Source organism: Onychostruthus taczanowskii, unplaced genomic scaffold (assembly GCF_017590055.1).
Source record: "Onychostruthus taczanowskii isolate IOZ18803 unplaced genomic scaffold, ASM1759005v1 scaffold81, whole genome shotgun sequence".
Classification (NCBI taxonomy): Eukaryota; Metazoa; Chordata; class Aves; order Passeriformes; family Passeridae; genus Onychostruthus; species Onychostruthus taczanowskii.
In genome coordinates, this window is record NW_024506002.1 from 3,592,582 (window position 1) to 3,620,337 (window position 27,756).

A 27,756-nucleotide genomic window follows, 5' to 3' on the forward strand; every position below is an offset into this window, starting at 1 on the left:
TTGCTTCTAGGAGTGCAGGTGTGATGAGACTGGGGTGCCTACAGGGGGCTTCATTGCCCCTGTGTGTGGCACACCCAAGTCCCCAGGTGGTGGGCAGCCCTGGCATTCTCACATCCCCATCCCAGTGAGCACGGGCACTCCTGGGCAAATAATGGTCCCAAGGACCACGGGCAGCTTCTGCCTGTGGTGGAATCTGAGCAGCCCAGCTCAGCTACAGAGAGGCCCCACAGGCAGGTCCTGAGCCCCGAGGTCCTTGAAGGTCTGTTTTTGGAGAAAGTGCCACCAGTGAGACACTGGAAAACTGCAAGGGATGGGCAGGCAGGAGCCAAGCTTGTGCAGGGACAGGCTGTGTGGCTGCAGCCCTGCACAGGAACTGCAGCAGGACATCCACACAGGCTGCTGGTGGCACTGGGGGATGCTGGCACATGCCAGGCCATGGCAGGAGAGGAGGTGCAGGCAGCCTGGCCCCACTGCCCACCAACAAGCAGCAACATTTTAGTCCATCTGCTGTACCACTGCCCCAGGTGAGAGAACCCCTGCTCTGCTGTGCCACAGCACAGGGCCACCCAGAGACCACCCCAGGGAGCAGGAGACCTTGGTCTACCTGCTGACCCCTCGTAAAGCAATTTAGATTAGGCCATGGAGAGGAAGGGACTGTGGTCCCCACTCAAACGTCACCACCATCACCCTTGCTCCAGTGAAATCATGTTTGCTGTGGGGTTAGGACGCTCCTGATAACGATGGGTCACGCTTTCTCCCCTCCTCAGAGAGCAAGGAGCTACACAGGGACCCATCCCCAGGGTGACACTCGCTGAAGGGAACCAAGGTGGATCTCCAGGCATAGGCCAGTGACCCCATTTCCATGGCCAAGGGATAAAGCACAAAGCACAGAGTCAATCCTGGACCAGCTGACTTATTTATTCCTGCCCTGGCGAAAAGAGTGTCCTGGGGCATGCAAGAGGCTTAACCTGCTGGTGCAGCCTCCCAGGAGATGCTGCAAGTTCTGAGGATCCTTTGTCCATAAATGCTTTTAGTTTTTTCGGGGGTTTTTTTGGTTTTTTTTTTTTTTTTTTTTTTTTTTTTTCTGGGCAGCTTGTGGAGAGAGTGGGAGAGAAAATAGTTGGCACAAAACATCACACCTTAAAGAGGAGGAATTCCTGGGCACTGGGTCCTTGCCCCTCGCCTCCCACTCCTGTCTGCGAGCAGAGACTGTGCTAATTAAACAAAGGGGCATTTGAAATGCTCAGATCTTGATTAATGCTGGGCTTATTAATGCTTTAATTCAAGGAGCAGAAGGGAAGCTTCCCCCAGAAGGAGAAAGGCAGCTGGCACAGGCAGAGGCAGGCAGAGCTCAGAGCTGGGGTACAGAAACACCATCACACTGGAACAGGGACCAGTTCCCCAGGCCCCTGGGCCACCAGCCCTGCCACAGGGAAGCCCCTGCATTAAGCAGTGGGTGAGTTCAGGGAGGGGGACATTTCTCCCCTCCAGCTTCCCTGGCCTTCAATGTGAATGAACCCAACAAAGTGAAACCTGGCTACGGGGCAAGGCAGGTTGACACAGATTTTCCACTTGGGAAGGAGGATGGGAAGGGAGGGGAGGACACTGGGTGCACAGCTGTGATGGCAATGGTTATCTCTGCATCACGCAACAGCCATGCTCCTCATTATTGATAAAGCAGGTTCTTGAGGGCAGCCTGGATGTCACCCAGCCTAGGGACAGGGAGAACAGGAACCCAGACTGCCCCAGGGGCAGATCTGCTGATGGTGAGCGTGAGTGAAGGGATGGAGCCCAGCCAGCCAGCACAGAGCCAGCCCCTCAGAGGCTCTTGCCCCTCACCAGCTCAGTGGCAAAAGCTGAGGGTGCTCCAGGATTCCCTGCAAGAAAAGCACAGGGGAGCACAGCCAAGTTCAGGGCACGATGGGGGAAGCAGGAGTGGGCAGAGGGCTGGGTGGGGAAGGGCTCTCTCCATCTCAAGCCCCCACCTCACAGCCAGTGTGGTGGAGTGGGGAGCCTTGCAGCCCTCACTGGAGGGCCAGGCTGCAGTGACTAATCCCCTGCCATAAGGAAATGAGTCCTTCCCCTCTCCTCTTTCCCCTCTGCATGATGCCTCGATGGAAGGAACAGGGCAATAAAATAATGTGCCCTTATCTTCAAAAGTGATAGAGGCACTATAAACACTCAGTACACCCCAACCCGGGATCAGGGACTGCAACCTCACCAGCTGGTCACGAGAAATGTGCAGAAAGTCACAACTTCTTCCAAAGAGGAAGCAACACAGCCCATCTCCAAGGGCCCTGCATCCAGCCCTTGCCCACCAAGCACTGCCCCAGGTGCAAGCAGAGCCTCTTCTCGTGCAGAGCACTGGGCAGGGATGCCCAGGTGAAAAAGGGCACAAGTTTTCCCTAGACCCACCAGGATCACACACCTCCTGCCTCCCTGGAGCCCTCCAGGCAAGCAGAGCTCCTTCTGGCATTCCCAACCCGCTGCTCGTCTCTGCCTAGCACAGCTGACCTGAAGCAGCAGCAAATAATCCATGCAAGCTCTCTGGGGAATATCAGGCCACGTGCTGGGAGGGCTCATCTCTGCCCACAGCCCCCAGGAATTGCTCAGATAGGAGAGATGGGAGGGGGAAGGAGGTTCAGGCCAGGTTCCTGAAGGGCTGAGGCACTTGGAAAGGACCAGCACATTCCTCCACCCTCTCCCCAGCCACAGCACACTCCCAGCTGCCTCCCACACTGTGTCAGAGCCTCCTGGCCCCTCAGCAAGCCAGGGCTGATATGGAAGATCGCCCATGGCTCTGCAGCAGCCTTTTCAGGAGCAGCAGAGGATACACAACCAAAAGGGGCTGCTCCAAACACCCCAAATCCTGACTGCCAGGCTGGGCTCAAGTCGCACACTGGCAGGAATGGGAGAGGCATTCCCTGCCCCAGTCCTGCCCCTGAGCCCAGGAAAGAGCCTCATGGATTCACCTCTGGGTGTCTGTGGTGCTCAGCTGGCAGTTGCACTCACATTTCACTCCAAAGGCTGCCTGCCCTCCTGGAGCCGTGGGGGTGGCCCTGTCTGGAGTCAGGGCAGACAACACAGGCTGTTGGTGCCCAGCTCTTCTGGTCCTCTTGGGAGACCTTGCACTGGAGGTGAGGAACAAGCTCCTCTTTGGAGAACACCTTCCATCAGGGAACAAAGGTGCACAAACTCATGGCTGTCCACAGCCTCCCAGGTGAGACCTGTTTAAAGGCACGTTAAAGGATCTTTCGGTCTTGAAGGAAGATATGAGGGCAGAATGAACTCCATGACACTGCAGGGGACAGAGGCCTTTGGGTGCACCGGAGGAGATTGCTAGAAAGCACCTTCCTGTTTGAACAACAGCTCAGAAATCTATCAGGAGGGTTATAAAAGGTGTTTATCTCAGAAAAGCTGATATCCATGGAGAGAACACGGAGGTTTGATCTTCCAGGTGTTGCATTAACATCACAATCAGATTGTTCCATAATAATTGGAGTCTAATCTCTACTGGAGGAGCTTCAGGTGAGTGATCTCAGCAAGCCTCATGTACCTGCAATCTGTAGCAGCAAAAAAGGGCTTTCTAGTAGAACCCACACCAATTCAGTGAGCGAGGCATACTTCTATAGTGGTACAAACATAAGGTCTTCCACAGATTTTACAGAAGTATTGGAAAAACATACTCCATCTCCAAAATCTGCCAAAGTCTGTCTGCTTTGGAGAACTGGTGTAGAGAATTGCAGATAAGTTGTGATGGTTCCACAGCACCACGCTGGACAGAAGAGAGGAAGACCAGTGGATCCCCAACACATTTACATGGACAAACAGAGCTGCAGCCCCCTTAGCAAGTCTAGAGAGTCATCCCAAGCAATCCCTGCCATCTGTCACCTCCGTGCCTGAGGGCACCAGCATTTTGGCAGCTGCTAACAAAGGTTCATACCTAGAAGATGCTCAGACCCCAGGCACAGCTGAGCCCCTCCATGCTCCCTGCTAAGCACCACGAGTCTGGAAGAAACAGATCTCCCCATATGCAGAGAAACCAGTCAGTTTGGGGCTGCCTTTTATTTCTACCCAGGATTTCAGGGTGTGCTTTGAATGAAGTTTTTCCCACACTGGCAAGCTAATCTTTCCCCAAGTCAGGTGTCTTTTTTCACAGAACTTACAACACCCTCTATTTCTGGGATGTCCAACCTGCTAAAAAGGGCTGAAAGCAGAATAAGACTCACGTCAGAAGCAGCATGATTGCCTCAAACTCGCTTTCCCAGAAAAGCTGTCTCTCTAGGTTTCTCAGGTCACTGGAGCAAAGTCCCACAGCACCAGCTCTACCTGGCAGGTGCTCCCAAGATTTCTCCAACAGATGCATTTTCATTACCCACATTTTTAGCTCTTTCCTTTTGAGGTGATGGGCACAGTTTCAGCCTTCGTATTTTTTGGGGCATAGAAAAGCTCAGAGACTCTGCAGACAGAGCTAAGGGCTAACCTCAGCTATCCCTGGATGCACCACTGTGATGCTGGCATGCCCTTTGAACTATTCCAGTACACTTTTACAGGAATGAGGGCACTGCTCTTTGTCTCTGGTTCTTTCCCACTGCCACAGAATCCAGGCACACATCTCACCAACCACTGGAGCCTCTGATCTTCCCACAACTGAGTACCTCCTCCTCAGCCTTCTGCCCTTCCCAAATACTCTTTATTTTAATGTTTCCAGATTGTGAACTGGCAGGATGTTTCACCCCACACCTGGCTGCTGGCTGAGGCAAGGCTCGCTCCACCTCCGTGCTGCCCAGGGAGGTGGCAGGGGAGACATATCAGGGAGAAAACCAATTAGCTCCTTGTTTCAGGACAAGGAGAGCAGACTTTGGGTCCAGGGACATCCTCAGCAAGGGGAATGAACCCTCTGTTGCAAGGCAAAGCCCCTGGAAGTGGCTCTCAGAACAAAATCCCCATAGCCCAGCCGAGGGAGCTGCCAGGATCCTGCTAGCACACAAAAAATTTCCACCTCTCTGGGCAGACGTGTCCTGTGGCTGACACCCCAGGGCCTGCTCACAAACAAGGGTCTTGCTGGGGGTTATGGCTTCCTTCCCAAAGCTCAGGGAGTCCCATCTCTCTGCTCTGCTGGATGACCAGTGTGCCAAGGGGCTGATTTCTGCCTTGGGATTCTGCAGCTGAAAACTGTTTTACCTCACAGGTCACAAGCAGATGCAGCTAATCCACCCAACTTCAGTACTGAAGTAAAAAAAAAAAAAAATCCTCATGGGGAATAAAAGGGAATAAGCAGTGCAAAACACAGTGCAAAGGCAGCCCAGTCTTATGTGAGGAGACAAGTTTCCCTCAACTGTCCTTGAGTGCAGCTACCCTTTCCCATGGGAGATCTTTGCAAAGCAGAGGGAGGCTGCCCAGGAAATGCAGGACTAAAGCTCCCAGCTCAGTGAGGGGATGAAGAGAGCCCCAGTGCCTTCAGCAGCATGAGCTTAGGGGAAACACACCACTGCTCTTCCCTAGCTCCTTGCACTGCTGCCTGCTCCTGCACACCCCCTTCCAATGCTGGGACCAAGGTCAGGATAGGCTGGGTCCCCCCAAGCCTTGCCAGGGCTGCTGGCTGCAGTTCCAGGACTTCATGGGGCACAGCATGGTGCTGGCACAGTGGGCACTGGGAGCTCTAGGAGGAGAAGGCTTTACCAAACATCCTTATCTCTGAAGATGCCTTTCTGACCTCCTCACCTCCAATATGTGTTTATCTCCACTACACAACTTAATCCCCCAAACTACTCTGGCAGCAATTCCTGGCACAGGCATCCTCGAGAGAGTTTTGAAAGATGCAGAAGAGAAGTGCCAAGTTTCAAACCCAGCTACTCTGATACCAGTTTATCCAAGCAAAATTAATAGCTGCAGCTTGCCAAGCTACATCCATTTAGGAAACGCTCCATCACAGAACTACTTGGTGTGTTATTTCCTCACATTGGAGAAAACAAATCAGCTCAAGAAATGCCAGAAGACCCATGTATTGCTGTAAGGAGCATATATTTTTATCTTGCTGCTGATGTCAGACACAGAGAGGTGAGAATATGAAGCCTGCTAGCTGTTCACAGGCTGCTGAATGCTTCCATAGGCTCATGGATCTCTGCTGATGGATGCTTGCATCAAAGCTGGCCTTTGCTCACCACCTCCTCATTCAGCAAAGCCCATTCCTCTCACCAACTCCTGAGTGTCTGTTTTCTCCACATCACTGCGTTGGGCTTGGCTGGGCAAACTGAATTTCCTTCACAGCAGCTGCTGTGGGGCTGGGTTTGGTTTTGTGCTGGGAACAGGGCTGATAACCCAGGGGTGTTTGAGCTCTCCCTGAGCAGGGATTGCACACAGCCAGGGCCTGTCCTGCTCCTCACCCTCACCAGGGAGGAGCTGGGGGGACACAGCCAGGACAGCTGATCCCAGCTGACCCCAGGGATATCCCAAACCTTATGAGGCATCACCCTCAGCACACAAAGCTGGGGGAGAAGGAGGAAGGGGGAACATTCTGGGTTTGTCTTCCCAAGTAATTGATGGAGCCCTGCCTTCCTGGAGCACCTGCCTGCCATGGGAGGCAGTGGATGAATTCCTTGTTTTGCTTTGCTTGCATACATGACTTTTGCTTTAGTTATTAAACTGTCTTTATCTCAACCCACGGGTTTTCTCACTTTCACTTTTCCAATTCTCTCCCCCATCCCACTGGCGGGGAGGGAGTGAGCGGCTGCGTGGGGCTGAGTTGCTGGCTGGGGGTAAACCATGACAAGCACTCAAACATGTTCTCCTTTCCCTGGGTGGCAGGAATAAACCAGGAGACAGGTTTTAGCCCAAGGGCTTGACACACGCTATGAAAAACTCTGGGGATGTCTGTGAATAATCTTCTGAAAAATAAGGTCAAGCATGTTAGGGATAAAGTTCAGATCATAGAGCTACTTAAATGGGAGGGAATAAAAAAAGATGCAAAGAGGAGGAGCAGCAGCAGCTAAGATTACGCATATGTGCCGTGAAGAACATTGAGATCAAGTCTGAAGGAGGTGTGGACATTTCCTGCTTTAGAAGCAGCTTTGGAGAAGAAAATAAAGGTCTGTCTTTTCACCCACCCAGGGTAGATGTTTCAAAGGATGATTGGCTTTTGGGATAAAACTTCCCAGAATGGTCAGAAGCATGGATGCTTCCAAGATCACTGGCTATTTTGTACTTCAGAAAATATATTTCATGCAACCATAAAAACTGGTGCAAGCATCCCAAACGCTGCTAAAGTAAAACTCTGGCTCAATGCAATGTCCTGGTACAGATTCAATCTCCTCAACAGCTCTACTGAAAATTGAATGTGATTGGGATGTAGGCCTGTGGTTTGAGTACCGGCTGGAGAGGTGTCAGAAGAAAAACACCAAACAATGAATGAAGGTAAGAAATGCTACTTTCCATGTAGGTTTTACAAACCATGAATGAAGGGAGATAAGGGAGATACCTTCGATCTCAAGTGTCCCACCTGCAGCACTGACCTGGAAACACAGTAAACAATACAATCTGAAAAAGTCAAGAGAGGTCACAGAAACAGCTCTGAAATCTCAAAAGATGAGCTGGAAATGAAACAGGATTCAACCAAGCAGGAAATCAGAAATGGTAGACACAGACACAGGTCCTACAGACTGCAAAAAACCCCACAGCTGTACAGACATGTACTTTCTGCCGGCAGTAGCAACAGAGAAAGCCCCTTCTGTGGTAAGCTGTAAGTGCAGCCCTGGGGGAAACGATGTGGCACAACCCTCAGCATGCAGGACGGGGGATCTCTGTCCACATCACTGCGTTGCTCAACTCTGACTCTCAGACAACGCACACAGCACACGTTTGGTGATATCAGCTAAGCACTGGTTTCTGTCACATGGTCTCATGCCTTTCCAGGTAAAAAGAAGAGTTTGAGTCAAAGGAGTGATGCTGGGCTGGCCACCCACACACCCTCTCCTCCATACCCAGGGCCTGGGCGAGAGAATGTGCTTCAGGAGGGACAGGGAATGTGTGACTGTAAGGGTGAGCTCTCCTCAGCTCCTTGGAGCCAGTCATTTTAAGGTAAAAAGGAGGAAATCAGGTTTCAAGATGCTTCTGCACTGGAAACCAGCTCAGGCTTGAGCAATATTGAACTATTTGCACTTGCCTTTATTTTCTTTCCATGAGCCACATACTGCAGGCAGCACAGGGAGTTGCATCTTTTGGGTGCAACTTCTCCCCTCTGTCAATCTGGCTTCTCCCAAACCCCTCATCCTCCTGCAAACTCCCCATCATCCTCGACATTTCCCAGGTTTAAAGCACAGCCATGCTGCTGGAAGAAGAAGAGTCAAAGAAGACGAGCCTAAAGAAGCGAAGCTGCCGGGCAGGAGAGCCTCAGCTGAGGATGGAAGGAGCAGGGCTCAGGCAGGCTCAGGCAGGGCCTTGCAGCAGATCTGAGGCAAGCCCGGCGTCAGCACCCTGCCGGCTGTTCCCATGGCTACACGGGAAGATAAATTGAGTTCAAGGAACCTCGTGTCGCTACATTATTTAACAAACAGACAGTCACGCTCCGGAGGAAAACACAGGCAGGGACCCAGTTTAGCAGCTGCGTGGGCTGATCAGACCCACGGATGGCCGAGTGCCTCACGGTGTGGAAGGGCCAGAACCAAGCACAGCCCGAGCCAGGCAGGGTGTTAGCCACAAGGAGAGTCCAGCATGGCCACAGGAGAGCCATGCTGGCCCTGCAGGGCCACAGCTGTTTGTCCAGAAACACAACCAGACCTTGCACCTGACAGAGCCCTGGATACCTGCCCCATTTATGAGAGAATCCAAAGCCTGGCTTCAGGAAAGGAAAGGCCACCCCACCTGCCAGTCTGTGCTCTGGCCCAGGCCTCAAAGGCAGCACTGGGCAAAGAGGAAAGGAATGTGGGCACAAAGAAAAGCACAGGAGGAAAAAAGAGCATGGAGGAGTTATAGGGGTGCTGGGAGAGATGAACAGGCTTTGAGGGAAAAGGCATTGATGGAGCTTCTGTTGGAAAAGTGGCTCAGAATGGCAGCAGTGAGGAGAAACAAGAGGGGCCTGGGGGGGAGCTGAGGGAGGGAAAACAGGAGCAACAGGAGGGCTCTGGCCCCATGAGTGCCCGAGCCAGCGGGGGATGAGCAGGACTGCTCTCCCCACACGGCTTTTTCAGTGCTCTTTTGACCCAGCACCCTTCCCCTTCACCAAAATCCCGCAAGGATGAGCAGAAGGTGACCCAGATAGCTCTGTGATGCACCAACCAGCGGCAGAGGGCCACGATTCTGGGATTCTGTGAGATGCCAAGGTCCACAGGGCCGTTCTGAGGGACCCTTCCCTGGGCAGGCAGTGGGGACACGTGCGGGACACAGCCAGGCCAGCAGTGCCACCGTGTGGGAGCGGGTCACCTCCTTCTGCCAGGACACCGAGGGCTCCTGCAGCGTGAAAGAGAGCAGTTGGAAACACAAACACACATACAACTATAAATAAACTCAGCTCTCACCCTCCCCCCATTCCGAAACGTAAAAAGAATGAGAGACTTATCCAGAGAAATTTTCTCAGCCAGAAACCTGCTCCTTGCTGGAAGCCAAAAGACTGTGTTGTCTCTCAAGTGATTTTCAATAATGCCCAGAAAAATAACTCTCTTTTACCAGGCACTGAAGCGAGACTGACAGGACTGTACATACCAGGGTCTTTCTTCTTGCTCATCTTGAAAACTAGAACTTTGGCCAGCTTTCAGTGTGCAGGGACCTCCCCAGGCTCCCAAGACTTGAAAAATAATGGAGAGAGATCCTGTGATGACAGGCCCAGCGTTTTCAGTACCCTGGGATTAACCCCATCGTGCCCCAAAGATTTATGTGCATCCAGCTGGAGCAGCAAGCCTCAAACACATTCAGTTGTGGCTGGGAGTTTATCGTGGCCTTCATCACAGTCCTCCAACACAGAGCTCCAGGGGTTCAGGGCCCATCTGATGCTAATGACAGAGGTGAAGAAGGCATTAAACATCTCTGCTCTGTCCATGTCCCTGCTTGTGAGGTGTCTGGCCTCATAAAGTGTAGACTGATGTTATCTCTGAACCTCCTTTTGCTGTTAGCATGTTTTAACAAGTCCTTTTTCCTGTCTTTCACAGCGCTGGCAAGCTTGAACACTAATCAAGCTCTGGCCACATAAAATGTTGAACAGCGTCTCCCTATTTTTCCTGTGTAACCGTCCTTGTTTCCAATGTGCATACACTGGGCCTTCTGTTCCCCTCAGGAATGAGTCCCTGTGACAATAACCTGTCTTTTTTTTCTCCACAGGAGCGATTTTGGTATGGAATGCAGGTCAACTTGACCTTGTTGATACCTCCAACCTCAGTGGAGCAGAGTCCTCAGCACTGTTCTGCTTGCAGAGCCTGGTATCTCTGACCCAAGGGCACCTGAGAAGGTGGGGTAATCCCAGAGGAGTGCACAGAGAAATGCAGTTTAACCCTTGTGTGCAGCACAGAGCGCTAGGAACAGCTGATTCCAAGGGAAGACACCAGCACAGTCAGGAGTTACAAGGAAACAGTGTTAGGAGAAGTTCTCTCTAGGCACCACTGTCCATTTGCGTTGGTGTCCTGAAGCACAAGGTAAAAATCCGGCATGTAGGGTTTAGAACAGAAATGTAGCTATCATTTTTCTGGCAGCCACAAGTACTGCACAGGTGTTTTCACTGACCTTTCCAACATCTTCATAGGTCCCCATCCTCTACAACACTGCTAGCTTTGACATTGCTTCCTTCTCTGTTGAGAAGTACCTTTATTATCTGGTTTCTAAGTTATAAAATTTTACTTCTTGGCCTCCAGAGCCAGCTGGCTTCCTTTCTACTTGATGATAAAGGCTATCTTATCTGGCTTTATGGAATGCTGAACTTCAACAGCTAACAGCCATCAAGGTATATGAACTGGTTCCACCCTGGAATTTGTTGATCAGAGAAAAAAATTTTCCTGCAGTAATATCCAGATAGTTGTCCAAACTCTAGCAGTTCTTCCTGCTTAGCATTTGAGCTGAAATTTTTGGTAAGGAAGCAAAACTTCATGTTCTGCAACAGGTCAGAAGTTCTCAACAGGAAATTAATTTTTCTATCAGAAGTTTTGCCATTGGAATGTAAGCCAATCAGCCAATTTAAGTAAAACACATCCAATTCTCTAAAAATTACCTAATTGAAATGGACAGATTCCTCTGGAATGAAAGGCTGTTACTTCAAACAGGAAAAAAGAGGTCAGGCGGTGATCAAAGAAAGCAGGCACTAAAGAAAGTTCCTAATATTGCCTGTTTGAACGAGACGTGTATTGGCGGGTACGTGTTCCTGTCCTGCACACCGGCCCGGTGTCCCCTGTCCCGCACCCCGCTCCCGTGTCCCCTGTCCCAGCCCGCTGTCCCCTGTCCCGCACTCCGCTCCCGCAGTCGCGTCTCCCGTCCCCACAGCAACGCCGACACGCCCCGCCCATTCAGGCTCAACAGCCAATCGAAGCCGAGAGCCCACGAGTGGCGGCCGCCATGACCAATGGCTGCACAGGGCGGTCCTGGGCGGGGCGCGGTGACGCCATCGCGGCGCGCGCGGGCGCGGAGCCGCCGCCGCGCCGCCGGAGCTCGGCCCGCGCCGCCGCCGCGCCATGAGCCAGTTCAGCTTCGGGGCGGCCGCGCCCGGCGGCGCCTTCAGCCTGGGCGCGCCCCGAGCCGCCCCCGCCGCCACCACGGCCACCAGCGGCTTCTCCTTCTCCGCGCCGGCGCCCGCCCCCGCCTCCACCGGCTTCAGCTTCGGCGGCGCGGCGCCGGCGGCGGGCGGCGGCCAGCCCGCCGGGCTCTTCTCCTTCAACAGGCCGGGCACGGCCGCGCAGCCCTCCGGCTTCAGCTTCGGCTCGGCCAGCGCCGCCCCCGCCGCCCCGGCAGCCGCCGCCTTCCCGCTGGGGTGAGAGCCGGGGCCGGGTGGGGACGGACGGACAGACAGAGGGACAGAGGGACGGACAGGCAGAGGGACGGAGGGAGCGGGGTCCTGTCGTGCTGGGCTCTGCGGGGAAAGCTGCTCGGAGCGAGCCTTGGCCCCTGTGCCCGGCTCTCCCAGCCCCTGCGGTGATCGCTCATCGGGCGGGTGCCCCGCGAGCCCGGGCACTGCCCCGGCCGGTGCTTGCATGGGCAGCGCTCACGCTGCGGGCGAGCAGATGTTCCGCCTTTCCGGCTGGAACTGGGCTGGAGACGCGAGCGCACAGAAATGCTCAGGCTCTGCTGCCGGATAGCAAACGTCTCGTGCTTTCTGACCCGAATCTGGAGTGCTCGGAATGCTTTCCCGGCGCTTTGCGAGGGATTTGCCGTTCAGCAAAGGCTGCGAGTTCTGGAGCGGTTCTGCAGAAGTGCTGCTGGCAAAGCTTGCCAGATGGGAGCTGTGGGAAGGGAGCTCAAATGGGGACGAGCAGGAAAAAAGCAGCCTTGTGTAGCGGGAGTGGAAACGGTGAGCTGAGAGAAGGAGCAGCTGCACGTGTGCTGCCCTAAAATGCCCTGTGGCACCGGGGTGGGTAATGAAGGGACAGTCAGTAGGAAGAGCCCTAAGGGGGGATGGCAGGTGACAGCGGCTGGATGGAGTCTGTTGTCAGAACTGGGACACAAGCCTGGCCAGGTGTGCATCTCTCTGGAAGGAGGTTTCTGCTGTCAGCAAATGGTCAGGGAGAAAGCCAGCTGTGTACTTGGGTGGATGTGTGTCTCAAGCGGGATTGCTTTTTTTCTTTTCTTTTCCTCCCTAGGGCAAACACTCCCAAAGTGACCTTTGGAGCCAGCACTGCCACTCCAGCTCCTGGAATCACGGGGGGCTTTTCTTTTGGCACCCCTGTGGCAGCCAGCACACCCTCGAGTCAGGCAGCAGCCCCGTCTGGCTTTGCCTTTGGCTCTGCTGGCAGCAGCAGCAGCAGCACGGCTCCCTCTGGGACAACAGGAGGCTTCACCTTCTCCAGTGGCAGCACGGCTCAGGCGGGCACAGGCGGGTTCAGCATCGGCACCGCGGCTCCGCAGGCCACGTCGGCAGGGCTGAGCTTCGGCACGGCCCCCGCGGCTGCTGCCACCACCAGCACGGCCACCCTGGCAGCTGCCACCCCGGCAGCAGCGCCCTTCAGCCTCGGGGGACAGCCCACAGGTGGGTGAGCAGCCTGGGGGCTGTGGGATGTCACGCTGGGACACAGGCACACAGTTTGGGGTCATTGGGACGGGCTGGCCCAGCCTCATCCCCAGTGGCACAGCTGTGAGCAGCACTGACAGCAGCGAGCCATGGAGTGCCCAGGGGTGCTGAGCACCCACCAAAGGGAGCAGAGGGCACACAGGGGCAGTGCATCAACATCAGGGTGTAAAAGGCTGGGCTGAAAACAAGAAGAGCAGATGCTTGCAGACTTGTCTGGTGGTTTGGTGTTACTCTGTGTGGGTTGAACCCTTCCGACATTGTCTGGTGGTGCTCTGTGTGTTGTGGCTGTCTCAGCTGTGACATGTGCTGTGACACAGCCTTGGGGGGCAGCTGGAGGCTGGAGCCTTTGGCATGGGCACATCTGAGGGTGCAGTGGGGGAGAGGCTCTGCAGCCTCTGCCTTGTGCTGGGCCAGAGTGGAGCGAGGGGCTGGAGCCAGAGGTGTTTGTGTCAGGCCTGGCCAGGGCCTGCAGTGCTGGGCAGCAATTGCTCTTCAGGCTCTAGGAAGGAAATCCATCTTTTCCTTTTGCTCTGGTTCCAGGTCTAACCTTTGGGGCACAGCCTTCGACAGCAGCCACCAGTACAACCACAGCAACGCTGACCACAAGCACCAGCCAGGCACCCACCCTGTCCTTTGGATCCAAGCTGGGAGGTAGGAAGCTCTTCTAGAAAACAGTTCCTTAAGGATTTGGGCATTCTGCTCTCCTCCTGGCAATAGCTGTCTGTTGGAAGTAGACAAATATCTTATACTGGGGTGTGGGGAGGGCTGTGGGTTTGCCCTGGCAGTGGGATCTGTGACAGCTCCTAGAGCCATTGCACAGTGTGTGCTGTGGTTCTGACTGTGTCCCACATGCCAGATCCTGTTCTGTGCCTGTTTGGGGGGCACAGGGGAAGGGAGACACAATATTAAAGGGGCACCGTGATCCAGGTGTGGCTGGGCAGCTGGTGTCACCCTCCCAGCAGGGCTGTTGTGCAGGGGGTGGGAGCTCAGTGTGCTCTGCTTGTCCACCTGGAGCTGTTTGTCCCTGCAGTCACATCCACTGCTGCCACCACGGCCTCCACCACCAGCACCACCTCAGTGCTGGGCTCCACGGGGCCCTCCTTGTTTGCATCTGTGGCAACTTCTTCAGCCCCAGCCTCCTCCAGCAGCACGGGCCTCTCACGTGAGTCTCTGCAGGCAGGTTTGTCCCTGGGGCAATAAAGGGGCAGCAAGGCTGCTGCTGCCTGGGGCTGCTGCTGCTGCAGGGGAGGGGGAGCAGGCTGGGCACAGCTTTTCCAAGGGCCCTGCATTCCATGGCTCATGCAACCTGTTCATGCTGTCTTCTCTTCACAGTGGGTGCCACCTCCACTGGTTCCACTGGGACAGCAGCCAGTCTGGGGACACTTGGCTTTGGATTAAAGGTTCCTGCAACCACGGCTGCCACAACAAGCACTGCCACAGGTAGGAACAGGATGCTGAAAGTCACTGAAGAGAAAGGTGACTGAACTCAGTGCTTTGTCCGGGTGAAAAGGGCCGTGTCACAGCAGCTGTGACTTGTAAAGCCCTCAAGTAACTGAAAACAGCACAGTCTCTGTTCTTCTGACCCTTTTCCATCTCCTTGTGAAAACATAGAAGTTCTCTCATCCACTGCAGAGGTGCAGGGGAGGAGCTGGGTGTGCTGGCAGTTGTTGGTTCTAGCAGTAAAACATGGGGCTGTTCACAAGGCTGTGGGCTGGGGATGTTTTCATTCCCTCCTTGACTGCTGTAGATCTGCTGCTGTTCCCTTCATGGGGATCCAGTGCAGCTCCTGCAGCCATGGGCAGTGCACCCTGGAGCTGCTCTCTGTTTGAGAGGTACCAGCTGTGTCCCCTTCTGCTGCTTGACTGGAAGCTCTTCCTGCAGGGACTACTTCTGCTTCGGGCTTTCCTTTGAATCTGAAGCCATTGACTACCACGGGTGCCATTGGAGCTGTGACCTCCACAGCTGCCATAACCACAACCACCACACCCAGGTGGGTTTTTGTTACCCTTGACCCTTTCCTGCCTGGCCAGGAGCAGCTGCCGTGCTCAGGCTGGGTCTGGGGGAGGAAGGGGAAATCAGTGAGCGTTGTGGTGGTTGTCTGTCCTGACCTCGTGTCCTGTGCTGCCCCTCACTCCTCTCAGTGCCCCCCCAGTGATGACTTATGCCCAGCTGGAGAGTTTGATCAACAAGTGGAGCCTGGAACTGGAAGACCAAGAGAAGCACTTCCTGCATCAGGCTACCCAGGTCAATGCCTGGGACCGCATGCTGATAGAGAATGGAGAGAAGGTGAGGGGGCCTCCACTGGAACCTCGTTCTGCTTGCTTAGCTCCTTCAAGGGCTCTGCTACAGCTGCAGCAGGCATCTCCAACAAGGGGCTTTGTGCTTGTGAGAGACACAGCTGCGAGCTCCCCCGGGTGCTTTTCAGTCTCTCTGTGTGTGTCTGTTCTGGCCTTTAGGCCTTGGAGCTGCCAGTCTGTTCAGTGCCTTTGCTCTGTGACACCAAGTTCTCCTAGGGGACATCATTCCAAGCTTATTCCATCATTGGGATGGAAGAGCTATAAGGAATAAGGCAGGATCATTCCTCCCTTATTCCATCTTGCGTCTGTAAATCTTTCTGTGGCCATCTCTTGTTTCCAACAGAATTTGCTCTCTTCTGCTTTCTCCCTCCCACCTCTCTTCTTTGGACAGCTGACTTCTTTGTTTTCAAGGTGTAATGAAATGTCTTCTGTTTCCAGATTACTTCCCTACACAGAGAAGTAGAGAAGGTGAAGGTTGACCAGAAGAGGTAGGAGACCATGAGCACTTGAAATGATTTTATTTCTTCTCTGCCTTCTCCTGCCTGGTTGTGGGACAGCTCTGCCATGTCTGCAACATGAAAGGGAAGCAGTTGGCACTTTCTCTCTGCAGACTGGATCAGGAACTGGACTTCATTCTGTCCCAGCAGAAGGAGCTGGAGGACTTGCTGACCCCTCTGGAGGAGTCTGTGAAGGAGCAGAGCGGGACCATCTACCTGCAGCACGCCGATGAGGAACGGGAGAGGACGTGAGGCACAGACCTGCTGGGGATGGGGGATGAGCACGGGCCTGTGCTCACAGCAGTCAGCAGGAGATGGGCTTGGGATGGGAGACAGGATTGAGCTATCAGGGCTGCTGTCAGATAGTTAATCCTGTTTTGTGCTTGGCAACTTTGAAGAATTTACTCTTTAGAACAGTGAATGGAGACCCTTGAATCAGCATGAAAACCTCTTTGGATATTGGTGTAATCAGCTGTCTGGGAAGAGGTTACTAATTTTGGCATAATCTTGGAAAGTTAATGGTTCATCAGTGCCAGCACTGGTGAGACCAGGGAACTATGTGTGGCACAAGTCCCTCGTAAGGCTTTAGAGATGCATCATGGCAGGGTAATTAAAGGCAGTGTTTGTCTGGTTCAAGAGATGGAGAATCCTGAATCCAGGCTTGCTCCTTCCTTCAGTTCCCACAAATCCTTGCAGGAAGTCCTTCACTCTCCTGCTTGTCTGCAGATCCAAGGGAGACAGGGGTTTGGGAGGAATCTTCCTCCTCACCTTCAGTGGCACTGTCCCTTCTGGGCTTGAATGCTCCTGCTCTGCCTGACAGAGACCTCTGCTCAGAAGTTACTGTTTGAGTTTTACCAAAAACACTCTGCTTGCATGTTTTTCTCTGTCCTGCAAGCAACACTGTGCAGGGTTGTGTTCTGGGTGACTGTGACATTATTCCCTTGTTTCTGCCACAGCTGTGCTGCAGAGGAAGGTGGAAGAGGTGACCAAGGTTTGTGAGAGTCGCCGCAAGGAGCAGGAGCGCAGCTTTCGGATCACCTTTGATTGAAACGCTCCCATGTTCAAAGGATGAATATAAAGCCTACACAAAATGTAGAGGTGTTAGAGGTGTGAAATGATGACCTGGCTTTTGTTTCTTTTCTTGAAATAAAATGTGTTGTTTGTTCCCAAAGGTGATCTTTGTTGTGTTGGACAGGAGTACTGCCTGAAGTTTGTGGGGGAAGTGTGGTCTCTGTGCTTTAGCTGTGCCTGTAGACTGGTGAGATACAGAAATGCTGCTTTGGAGGGCTCAGGGCAAGTGTCTGTGTCCAGGGGAGCCAGCAGAGCTGGGAGGCTCCCAGGACTGAAGTGTGGACACAGTCCTGCAGCAGCAGAGTACAGCACACTTGGCTCTAGAAGTCTTAGGACTATAAACATCAATAAGCACACACTAAGGAAATACCACAAAAAGTGCATTTATTTACCTGGCCTCTTCCCTCCCTCCTTGCCACAACAGCTTACGGGCACAGCCCAGCTCTCAAGAACAGCTCAGTCCCCAGCTCTCCTTTCCCACTCTGAGATTGCTGGACCTGCATGTTGGCTCCCAACAGTCCTGCACAGTCCCACGTTCAGCCACAGCTTACTGAACTCCACAAGGCTGCTGGTTCTCCATCCTTCACGTGGCAGGAGCGTTCTCTGCAGCAGAGGAGCTGGGGCTGGCAGAGTCAGCCTCTGGCACATGCTTCCTGCTTTTCCCAAAGGCGATCACCAGGGGCTTCCCCTGCAGCTTGTACCCGTTCAGCAGCTGCAGGGCCCTCTGGGCTGACTCTGTGTCTGCAATGAGAGGGCACAGTGGGCACAGGGCCCCTGCTGCCATGGGGACACAGGGTGATCCTATGGGTGTTCCCAGCTGATGGCCACTCAGCCTGCTCTGACATGCTGAATGAACACTGCACATGACAGACTGCATCACTTCTGATTCTGGTAAATCCCCTTCCACCCCAGGGAAAGAAGCATGGCGCAACAGGAAGAGAAGGCAGTGAATTCCCCTTGGAAAGCGGGCTTGGCAACAGTGCCCTGCAGGAGGATGTGACACCTTTGGGAGTCAGGGAAGAACAGAGAGGCAGAGGCAGTAACTCACCAGGGAAGGTGATGAAGGCCTGATCCCTCATGCGGCCGCTCAGGAGGCGGAACTGGATCAGTGGGCTGTCCTCCTTCTGGAACCGAGCAAACAGGGACACCAGGTCCTTCACTGTCACTCGGGGGCCCAGGTTCTTCAAATACAGCACCTGTAACAGGGACACATGGGGTCAGCCAGCCTCTGCCATGCAAAGACACCTTTCAGCCTGTCCCAAGTCTGTACAGCTCAAGGTGTGAATTAGCTCAACCCTCACACCCACATGCTCATGATGGCATTTAGAGGACAGGTGGGTGTACAGAGAATGGCAGCTCTGAACTAAAGGCATCACCCTGCTTGCCTGCATCTAGAGCTGACAGTTTTCAGTTTATTACAGAACAGTTCTGTTTATTCAGTTCATTCCATTTATTTATAAAAAGCAGTACTCTCCAGCTACCAGACAGGAACAGTCTGAGTAAGGTGACACCAGGACTCAGCCAGGCTCAAACAGAGCACACCTTGACAGGTGAGCTGCTGGAGCCAGGCAGGGCTGGGCTCACAAGTACAACTCTTTGCCAGGCTGGTGCCTTCCCATCAGAGCCCAAGGTCCCTTTTCTCCCCAGAGTGGAGGCTGCTCTCCCCCTTGGCCTGGAGGATCAGCCCAGCAACTTCAACGCAACAGCAAAGAGGAGCCTTTGCCTACTGACATGGCTTCAGGCATCCTGCTGAGCAAGGATAAATCCTGGCTCATCTCAGCTTACCCTGTTGGGCTCCCCTGCATGGTAGGATGAGAACCTGGGAATTTTCCGGAGTTCTTCCTCTGAGAGGCGGTTCTTGAGGATCTCCTCTTCTGGGACAAACTCCACTGGCTCTTTGATAACCACAGGCCTTGGAGGGGACTGCTGGGGCTTTGTTGCAGAAACACTGGGACTTGCTGCCTGCTCCTCCTGGTCTGGAAGTGATGATTCCTCAGTCCCAGACCCCTGTGGGGTCGGGGACAAGCAGGGGTCACTTGCAGCACACTGGACTTTTTCAGGGCACTTCTTGCTCAGCAGCTCTTGGTAAACACTCTCCAGATGAACCATGGGGTCTTTTTCATCTGTTCCCCCCTTCTGAGTGTCATCTAATTCGTAACACAGATACATGGTAACTATCACCACTAACCTGGAAAACACACAGCCTGAAAGAACAGACACAGAAAGGAGAAACCCTGCTTCATCCCAGCCCATTCAGGTTGTTTTAAACAAGAGCAGCCTGGCTGCCCAGCTCAGGATGAACCTGCAGAGAGCAGCAGCTCCACCTGTGCTACAGCACAGCTCTTTTCAGAGATGCCCTCTTGCTTATCTTAACTTGCTTATCTGCAGCCACATTTCAGCACTTTCTAGTGACTCCTTCAACACACCTTCCTCCTCCTGCATGTACAGCAAGGATGGGCCATGCTGCCTTCCAGTACCTACCTGGAATAGGAATATTAGGCTTTCAAGGACATCAGATCAAGCTCCTGGGTTTAAAGAAAGTCCATGACGTGGACTGATCAATGATCTCTTTTAATTCTCTTTAATGGAAATGAGGACAAATGTGAGAGCAGCATCTTCCAGCCTTCACCTGGATCCAATTCCACTTCAGGGGTGAGGCTTTAACAAGTCATTCCTCCTCTTACCTGCTCTGTGCCTTTGCTTCCCTCATCCCCTGCAGTTACCTCAGAGAAGGAACAACCTCCAGTCCCCCTCTGTGTAACACAGACCTCGAGGCTTTACACCCCAGCTCCTCTCCCACACCCCGAGCTGCTCTGCACTACATGCAACACCTCAAGGAGATCCAGAAATGCACTTTAAAAGCCTCTATATTAAACCCTCCAGAGAACCAACTCTGCCTGCTCCTGTAAGACAGGAAAATATCTCCTCCCACACAGCACCAAAGCAGAACCCCATCTTCAGGGACAGAAGGCCAGACAGAAATGTGTTGGGCTCCCACACGGGCTGGCTGCGCGTGCTGCAGCCGAGGCGGGAAGAGCCCTGAGGGCAGACCTTGGTGGTAGAGGGCCCGGAGGAAGGAGTGGCGGTCTGTGCCCTGGAAAAGGGCCTGCTCGATCTCCATCTCCCGCCGGCTCAGCTGCTTGCTGCCCGCAAACCTCTGCGGCAGCGCCAGGATGCGGCGCCGCTCCTCCAGCTTCTCCTGGATGGCATCCAGCCGCTCCTGCGTGGCCTCCGGGGCTGCCCCCAGCCCCGAGCCCTGCAAAACAAGCACGGGTCAGCTCAGCAACAGCACGGGCCTCCTCCTCAGGGCCAGCCACACAGCACAGCCCCGAGCCCTGCAAAACAAGCACGGCTCGGCTCAGCAGCTGTGGTATTTCCTGAGACCCCTGTCGTTGGAAGGAGTGAATGAATCTGACTCCATGTTCTTTGCTAATATATTTATGATCTATATTATATAATACTATATTAAACTATACTAAACTACACTAAAGAATAGAGAAAGGATACTTACAGAAGGCTAAAAGATACTAATGAAAACTCGTGACTCCCCAGAGCTCTGACACAGCCTGGCTGTGATTGGCCATTAAGTAAAAGCAATTCACCTGTTGGATAAACAATCTCCAACCACATTCCAAAGCAGCAAAACACAGGAGAAGCAAATGAGATAATATTGTTTTCCTTTTTCTCTGAGGCTTCTCAGCTTCCCAGGAGAGGAATCCTGGGCAAAGAGATTTTTCAGAAAATAATATAGTGGCAAGCAAGAGCATGGGCCTCCTCCTCAGAGCCAGCCAAAGGCACAGCCCCAGCCCTGCCGTGGGTGTGTGGTGGCAGCTCCCTGGTCAGAGAGAGAGAAGCTGGATAGGTTTTCCCAGTAAGAGGAATAGCAAATTTGTCTTTACAAAGAAGCTGTGGGTCTGCTGGTAGATAAAACTAGCACTGGGAGGTAACAGAAACAATGGCACTGATTGATGAATGGAAAAAGATATTTGCTTTTACAAATAAACTTTAGGTGTGCTGATAAATGAAATTAGACACTGAAAGATGAAAGAAACAATGGGGAAGAAAAACCCCTAAATTCTGTAAGAATTAAAAATTAAAAGGGAGGGTTATACATTAGAGGGAATTCTTCGGTATCAGGTGTATCAGGAAGTCTGTACCTCTCAAGTACCTCAGCCAATGGGGAAAGAGAGAAGGGAAATGTGGCTGGGAAATTGGGATAAAAAGGAGGCTGTGTCCTCCAAAAAAAAATTGGAGATATCCCAGGGAAATGCCCCATGGCCTCTCCCTTTTTTTGAATAAAGTCAAAAAGGACTCCTCTGTCTCCTTTTTGGACATAAACCTTTGATGTTTGTGGATTAATTTTCCTGACCCTTACAGTGACATGGGTGCAATTAGGAACCATCACCCAGGGCACTAAGAGGTCCTGTTACTGCAAGGGTAGGACAAATACAACCACACAGCAAGCTCAGTTCTCGAGGGGAGCGGAGGAACAGCTCCTTTGCATGACCTGTCTGTGCTGCTTCCCTCTCCCTGGCCTGTCTCCCTCTGTCCTGCTGCCTGTGACAGCTACAGCTGTCACCACAGGCACCGTCAGTGACTGCACAGCCATCCCCTGGCAGCTCTTCGCCGCACCTACAGCATCCCCGAGCTCAGTTTCCACCAAGCTCTTAGTCTGTGACCCTGAGAACCTTATTTGCTGAAAAGTGGATCCCCAGCTGCTTGGTGGCACCCGAGGGGAGGTTTATGCTGAGGACTAAACCCCAACCAGCATCACTGAGCCAGCTTCCAGAAACCACAGAGGAACTGCAGCACAGCCCTCACAGCTCAGCCGAGAGCAAGCAGCATCCCTGGGCAAGCAAACCTCACTGCACGAGCCACTTCATGCTGCCCAGGCACAGAGACACACCCAGCTGCTCAAAGGGCACTCCTGCTCCCCCGTCCACTCGATCAGAACACGCTTTGATGGGGCTGTGGGAGCATTTTCTGTTCTCAAACTCAGTTTGAGAATTACTGTGGCAGATCCTTCTGCCTCGGGCAAGAAACCAGGCTTTCTCCCTGCACTGAGCACAACCTAACAGAGTTTCCCATGGTACCTCTGCCCCACATCTGCACAGCTTCTTCCATTCACCATTTCACAGCTTCCCCGAGGCACAAAAGGCTGTTTATACGGAAAACCAATTCCCGGAAATCATTTGTTGTACTTTGTTTTCAAAAAAGCTGCCACTTAGCTGCTGAAAATAACAGAAATCTGCACTCGGTACTTTGCCAAGAGCTCCCCAGGCAATCTGAAGTTCTCTCTGTCTCAGGTGACATTATTCATCACTCATGGTGGAATCTTTCACTCAGGGCCTCCACCTCCAAAGCTGCATATCACTACCTGACTTAGGCTTTCTCCCTAAGTATTCTCCTCTCAGAACCTGTAGAAGACATACCCTGATGTCACCCTTTTTTTTCCTGCCAGAGGAGTGTTTTCCATACAAATAATTTTTTTCTGAACATCCCAGAATACATTTCATACTAAATATAACAGCTGGTACTGACAGCATTGATTTTCATTCTTAAATTAACACCACTCCTCTCTGCACCAAGCTTTAATCAGGCCACACCAGGGCTGGATTTGCATTTAAACACCAAAGCAAGTAATGACTTCAGCTGAAAAGAGGCAAGCCCCTGATTACCAGACAACTCTCTCCTGCACACAGCTATCACTCAGGAAGAGGAGACAAAGGGAAGCCAAGGATCAGCCCAAGTCCTGTTCTTCATCTTCTAGTTTGGCAAATTAAGAGCAAGACGCTCCAGTGCACCTGACACGGGACAACCACAAAAGCCTCTTGTCTCTGGAATGTGAAAAAAAAAGGATGAAGGTGGGGGAAGGGGAAAAACCTGCTGGAAGAGCACCCAAGGAGGAGCCAAGGCACTGCCACCACACACTTGGTCTGACAGCTCTGCACTATTTTCATGTGGCTGTCCCAGGGCCCTTGAAGGACCTGAAAGCCCCTAAGGAGGGCACTTCCTACAAACAGCCATCCCAAATCAGCAATGGGATCCAGGATTCTATCAGGATACTCAAAGGAGGGTGTTGAGGTGCTTTGAAATATCTTCTCCTTCTCTTTTAGCATTTAAATCCTTCATACACAGGTAAAAATAGGTGAAATGATTTGTTTGAGATCAAGGCAGAGGCAGAAATATCCTCACATCCTGCTGTGTTCCAAAGGACCCGCTCCTGCCCCCACCCTATCTGTTAACACTGACCATTCTGCCAAAGAAAAGAGGCCAGAAGAAATGTAGGATAGTGCTGGCCTAAAGGCAAGGGATACAGGAGTGGCCATTCTTTACCAATGACTTACAAAGGACTGGAATTTCCTACCAGAGAGCCACAGGGTTAGAGGAGGCTGACCACCCTCGGGTGAGAGCACAGCATGCCCACCTTCCTTGCTGAATCCCGGTTCTTCCAGAGCAGGATCTCCGAGTCAGAGAGCCCCAGCTCCCGCAGAGAGGAGGTTTCTTTGTCACTCTCCTGCAGGGCCTGGAACTGTGAGAGGCTCAAAGCCCCCGCAGCCTCTTCCCCGAAAGGTTTGTAAAAAGCTGCAGGGGCAAAGCATCTCCGCTTTGACTTGCACCTGTGAGCCAAAGGAACACAACAGCACAAACAGCTCAGCGCGGAAGAACGGGGACAGCAAGGGGCTGGTCTCTCTCAAACCACACCAGATCAGCACTTACTGCTCGATGGAGACACTGGTGTCAAGCTGGTGGTGAAGGAGGCTCTTCAGCTGCCTCTCTCCTTCTGTCTCCAAGTCCTCCAGGAGAAGCTCATCGCTGGACAGGCTGCTGTTCACCCTGGGGCACACAACCACAGCACAGGCACGGGCAGTCAGGCAACACGGGAAACACTGCTTGAAACACATCCCTGCTACAGCTCCTCCACCTCCTGGGCTGTTTTTATGGGATTTAAAAAAACAAGGAACCAAAACTACTTGACCACAGCTCCCTTTAACATTACTGGGAAAGTCAACAGATTTGGGATTACTTTGAGAACACTGAAGTACCCCAAGGGGTCTTCGGGTGTTTTTGTATTGGTGGGGTGGTTGTTTGTTCACTTTAAAATCGCATGCCATCATTTTTATTGACCGAAATCGTCTTGCATCAGCATCTAGCCAGACACTGCCAGTTTCAAATAAGGGCAGAAAGAAGCGAAACCGCGATGCCGAAGAGAAACTGTGAATTTCCGCAGCGCATTTCCCTTCCCGCGGTCACCCGGAGCAACCAGACCCCAGCCCCAGACCCCAGACCCGGCCCGTCCGCGCTGCAGGCCCCGGCAGCGCCCGCGGGGCGCGGGGAGCCGAGCCGCCCCGGAAGGAGCGCGGAGCGGGGCCGGAGCTGCTGCACGGAGCGCTGCCCTGTCGGGGGGTGAGCCGGGATGGGTGCCAGGCACCCCCAAAGACACCCGCCCCCCTCGGCAGCTGAACGGAGAACACTTAATGCAGGGTTCGTGCTTGAGATACGGACCGGAAGAGATCTCTCTTCAGATGTCGTCACGGGCACAACAGGCTCAACGCAGAGATACGAGTTGAGTTTATCGATAACTAAAGCAGAGCGGGATAATGGGAAGTAAAATTAACCCTTAGAAAGGTCTTCCCCCCCCATCTGTCCTTCCTGCCCCAGCAGCGCAGGGAGACGGGAATGGGGGTCATGGTCAGTTCACAGGGATTCGGGAATGGGGGTCATGGTCAGTTCACAGGGATTCGGGAATGGGGGTCATGGTCAGTTCATAGGGATTCAGGAATGGGGGTCATGGTCAGTCAGAGGGATTCGGGAATGGGGTTCATGGTCAGTTCACAGGGATTCGGGAATGGGGGTCATGGTCAGTTCACAGGGATTCAGGAATGGGGGTCATGGCCAGTTCATCACCTCTGGTTTAGGGTCCCTCCCATGAGAGACAGTTCTCTGTGAACTTGTCTAATGTGAGTCCATCCCACAGGTAACAGCCCCCCTCAAACTGCTGCAGTGTGGGTGACTCTGCCACAGAGTCCTTCCAGAGCAGGCTGCTCCAGCCTGGGCACAGGGCACCTCAGCCACAGGCTCGCAGCCTCCTCCCAGGCATGCCCCTGCTCTGCCCTGGGGCTCCTCCATGGGCTGCAGGGTGGATCTCTGCATCCCCATGGGCTGCAGGGGCACAGCTCCTTCACCATGGTCCTCACCACAGGCTGCAGAGCAATCTCAGCCCTGGTGCCTCTTCCCCTCACTCCTTCTCCACTGACCCAGGTGGCTGCAGAGTTGTTCCCCTCACAGGTTTTCACCCCACTCTTTTCTGGCCACAATTACAACTGAGCCACAAATTAGTTTTTCCTGCTTCTTAAATCTCTTTCACAGAGGCATTACCACCATATCTAACTGGCCCAGCCCTGACCAGCACTCATCCATCTTTTGGAGCCACCAGGGACTGGCTCTGCTGGACATGGTGGAAGCTTCTGGCAGCCTCTCACAGAAGCTACCCCTGCAGCCTCCTCCCAAAACCAGGCAATGCAAAACCACACAGAGCCCTCCAAGGCAGCACTGCTGTTATCTCACCAGTCTGCAGGCACAGCTAAAGCACAAAGAGCACACACTTCATCCAGTTTCTGATGGGAGCAGGTGAAATCCAGTCCAACACCACAAAGGCTGGCTTTGAACAAACAACATTTTATTGTAAAAAAGGAAAAAAAGCCAGGTCGTCATTTCAGTCCTCAGCTCCCAAACACCGCTGTTTTCTGTGGAGGTTTTATGTTCATCCTTTGAACTTGGGAATGTTTCAATCAAAGGTGATCCGAAAGCTGCGCTCCTGCTCCTTGCGGCGACTCTCACAAACCTTGGTCACCTCTTCCACCTTCCTCTGCAGCACAGCTGTGGCAGAAACAAGGGAATAATGTCACAGTCACCCAGAACACAACCCTGCACAGTTTGGCCTGCAGAATGAAAAATATTTTCTTGTTGACAGGCACTCAGATTTGACAGTGGACAAAGCAGGAGAAAAGCACAACCCAAAGCACTGCCAACAAGAAAATTCTTTATTGAATGGCAGAGGAAAAAATGGGTCTCCTTTCTAGGAAAACTTAAAGGAAACAGATAGCTATTTTCACACATATTCTGTAAAGAATTCAGGTGGCACAGGAGCTGTACCAGATTTCCTAAAAAAGGCATGTTTGGAATGTGGAGCTCAGCAGCAGTGTTGTGAAAGAAAACACCTAATCAGACCCCGACCTAAGCCAATAATTCTGTGTGAACATGGAGAGCAGCAGGCCTGCTTTCACACAAGCAGTTACACCAGGTGTGAGCATTTCTCAGCACTGCAGCCAGGCAGTGCACTCGGGCTGCTGAGAGGAGAGCTGCTTTATTCTGCCGTGCCCCCGTGTGGCTGCACCAGTTAAAATCCAAACGGCACAGATTTCCAGAATCCCTCACCAGGAGGCACTCTCCCAGGGAGAAAAGTTCCCTTTCTCTGTCTTTAGGAAGACTCCACTGTCAAATGTTCACTCCTGAGTGCATCTCGCTGTGCACTGGATCTCAGGCTGCTGAGGCTCCGAAATTCCCACATTATTCCTCCAGTTACCCCAGGTGCAGATCAAGGCAGGCTGCTCCATCTTACCTGGATGTGGCTTCCTCTTTTCAGACTGGGAGGGATGATAACACTCAACACACACACACTTCCCCTCACCAATTTTCCTGCACCACAGGCAAACCCCACACTCTTTTAGAAGTTGAAGAATTTAACATTAGTTTGACAGAATGAATAAGGCTTTCAAGTTCTCTGCTTTGTACTGATGCATTTCAAGGAGGGCTTTTTGGATAAAAAATACCAGTTGCCAGGACTAACTTCTGAGCAGAGGCCTCTGATCAGGCACAGCAGGAGAATTCAAGCCCAGAAGGGACAGTGCCACTGAAGGTGAGGAGGAAGATTCCTCAGGCATCTTCAGGAATTCAGGGATGAACAAACACCCACACACACGCTCCTGCTTCCCACTCCCAGTCCCAAAAGGCTGCAGGACAAAGCTCACCTGAATTCTGGTCAATCCACTGCAGGGAATCCATGTGTGCATTCAGAATTTTACAGATCTGCTGAAGCTGAGCAGAGGGAGAAGGTGCAAGTCAGTTGTGAGAGTGCATAAACAGCAAGAGGAGTCCAAGGCAAGTTGCTCCTTGCCCAGCTTCCCTAAGGCAGCAGCCACTTGGGCAGGAAAGTGTGTGCAATAATGCTGCTACTTGGCTTCTCCATAGCAGCAAGAAAGCTGCACAGTTTAGATGATATGCCTGTGGCTTTGGCTTATTTTAATTTCGACCAAGGAACCAGCAGAACATTCATCACCTAAGGCTTAAGTGGCAAAATTCAAAATGAATGTGGAAAAACTCAGTCTTCAACAGTGAAATTTTTACTGAAAAATAGCTTCTAAGTAAAGGCATAAGGAGGATCAAAATCAATTTAGTAGATGTCAGAAGGAGCTGGTTATTCAGATCTTGTTTTATGAGGATATGAAAACAGTATAAAGAAAAAGTTTGAGCGGAGTATCCACATGGGGAGAAATGAAGACTTAGAGCTATTTCAATATCCTTTGCCTCTTCAGCAATATAAAATAAAAGCTTGCACTTACTGGATCACTTGTATCTGCTGGGCCCCCTGATGTGTTCAAGTGATCAATGATGTCCTTCAGATCTTGTGCCATGC

General features: G+C 52.7%; 2 protein-coding genes and 1 long non-coding RNA gene across 3 annotated transcripts; 1 reads left to right on the forward strand and 2 right to left on the reverse strand.

Annotated features, from left to right (window-relative positions):
* The first annotated feature begins 11,601 nt into the window (after positions 1 to 11,601).
* Positions 11,602 to 16,588, forward strand: LOC121346481 (nuclear pore glycoprotein p62-like). The gene is made up of 9 exons (XM_041424337.1): positions 11,602 to 11,941; positions 12,768 to 13,153; positions 13,736 to 13,846; positions 14,226 to 14,357; positions 14,528 to 14,635; positions 15,077 to 15,185; positions 15,337 to 15,481; positions 15,931 to 15,980; positions 16,103 to 16,588. The coding sequence occupies exons 1-9, from the start codon at positions 11,646 to 11,648 to the stop codon at positions 16,239 to 16,241; spliced, it is 1,476 nt and encodes a 491-aa protein (XP_041280271.1). The 5' UTR covers positions 11,602 to 11,645; the 3' UTR covers positions 16,242 to 16,588.
* An 841-nt stretch (positions 16,589 to 17,429) lies between these two features.
* RBM41 (RNA binding motif protein 41) lies at positions 17,430 to 23,971 on the reverse strand. Its single transcript, XM_041424413.1, has 6 exons — positions 23,781 to 23,971; positions 23,488 to 23,680; positions 20,112 to 20,316; positions 18,846 to 19,207; positions 18,109 to 18,256; positions 17,430 to 17,801 (listed from the first exon to the last, which is right to left on the reverse strand). The coding sequence occupies exons 1-6, from the start codon at positions 23,963 to 23,965 to the stop codon at positions 17,644 to 17,646; spliced, it is 1,251 nt and encodes a 416-aa protein (XP_041280347.1). The 5' UTR covers positions 23,966 to 23,971; the 3' UTR covers positions 17,430 to 17,643.
* A 1,754-nt stretch (positions 23,972 to 25,725) lies between these two features.
* On the reverse strand, positions 25,726 to 27,756 carry LOC121346512. The gene is made up of 3 exons (XR_005954089.1): positions 27,683 to 27,756; positions 27,092 to 27,158; positions 25,726 to 25,940 (listed from the first exon to the last, which is right to left on the reverse strand). It is a non-coding gene; the product is annotated as an uncharacterized LOC121346512 (long non-coding RNA).

Bases quoted from the DNA above. Each gene is read 5' to 3' on its own strand.
- LOC121346481 (XM_041424337.1), top strand. From the start codon at position 11,646: ATGAGCCAGTTCAGCTTCGGGGCGGCCGCGCCCGGCGGCGCCTTCAGC. The intron at 13,847-14,225 runs GTAGGAAGCTCT...TTGTCCCTGCAG, and splicing joins CTTTGGATCCAAGCTGGGAG to TCACATCCACTGCTGCCACC. The intron at 15,186-15,336 runs GTGGGTTTTTGT...CACTCCTCTCAG, and splicing joins ACCACAACCACCACACCCAG to TGCCCCCCCAGTGATGACTT.
- RBM41 (XM_041424413.1), bottom strand. From the start codon at position 23,965: ATGTGTTTCAAGCAGTGTTTCCCGTGTTGCCTGACTGCCCGTGCCTGT. The intron at 23,681-23,780 runs GTAAGTGCTGAT...TTTGGCTCACAG, and splicing joins ACCAGTGTCTCCATCGAGCA to GTGCAAGTCAAAGCGGAGAT. The intron at 18,257-18,845 runs GTAAGCTGAGAT...TCCCTGTTACAG, and splicing joins ATGCAGGGGAGCCCAACAGG to GTGCTGTATTTGAAGAACCT.